Source organism: Vigna radiata, chromosome 5 (genome assembly GCF_000741045.1).
Source record: "Vigna radiata var. radiata cultivar VC1973A chromosome 5, Vradiata_ver6, whole genome shotgun sequence".
Classification (NCBI taxonomy): Eukaryota; Viridiplantae; Streptophyta; class Magnoliopsida; order Fabales; family Fabaceae; genus Vigna; species Vigna radiata.
Genome location: NC_028355.1, coordinates 5,511,540 through 5,512,395, shown reverse-complemented (window position 1 = coordinate 5,512,395; position 856 = coordinate 5,511,540). Strand labels below are relative to the sequence as shown.

Here is an 856-nt window from a genome sequence, read left to right as displayed (position 1 = left end):
ATATATATATATATATATATATATATATATATATATATTATAATGTTATACATATAGTTTATGTAATTTAACTAGTTCACATTTATATTTATCTGAATTGAAAATTGTTACGGGTTGAAAAGTTAAAATAAATTTACAAATTTATTTCTACTGAAAGCAAAAATATATTTGCAACTAAAATAGAAAAAAGAATGTATAAGGACAAGACCTCTATAGAAGTGAATGGTGAAATAGTTGTGTATTTTATAAATATAAAGGATATTTTAATAATAAACTTTTTAATGGAAGATAATGCAATTTTAAAATGTATACTAACCTAGCTTGGGAAATTCTCTGATTACTTTGGGGATTGGTGTGTTTGGAAGCATCCTTTCCCAGTAAACTTCTGGAGGTAAGGCAGCCTGAGCAGCCATCATTATCACCTTTTCATACAAATATCCATAGCTCAAGTTAAATATATAAAAACATAATAGAAATGAGAAGAAATGTAAAACTAAAGTTAAATCTCACAATGAGAGAAAAAAACAATGCAAGGCACTGAAACTCCATAGCAGAAGCAAAGTGGTTAATGCTGAGAAACTGATACGAAGAAACATATAAATCTCAAGAGTTATTTATAGACAGGAAGATAGGAACTGTTATGTACATTCATTATTTAGATATAATAATCTTTCTATCTCCAGAGAGCATTATTTTTCATCCCACATTTAATGCACGTTTTAGATATAATTATTTAATGCACGTTTTAGATATAATAATTTTAACTGATGACTAAACGACATTATTACATGTTTTAGATATAATAATCTCAACCGATGACCAAAATAACTAAATATTTGGATGCGTGAAATTTTGT

At 26.3% G+C, this 856-nt stretch overlaps 1 protein-coding gene across 1 annotated transcript in view; it reads right to left on the bottom strand.

The window, feature by feature from the left end:
• LOC106761219 (BURP domain protein RD22) overlaps positions 1-582 on the bottom strand; it is a 2,646-nt gene extending 2,064 nt beyond the window's left edge. Inside the window, exons 1-2 of the mRNA XM_014644747.2 lie at positions 511-582; positions 317-422 (exon numbers count right to left, since the gene is read on the bottom strand). Of these exons, the coding sequence (XP_014500233.1) occupies positions 317-422; positions 511-549 (145 nt within the window). The 5' untranslated portion in view covers positions 550-582. The remainder of the gene's footprint in view (positions 1-316; positions 423-510) is intronic.
• Between the last annotated feature and the right edge of the window lie 274 nt (positions 583-856).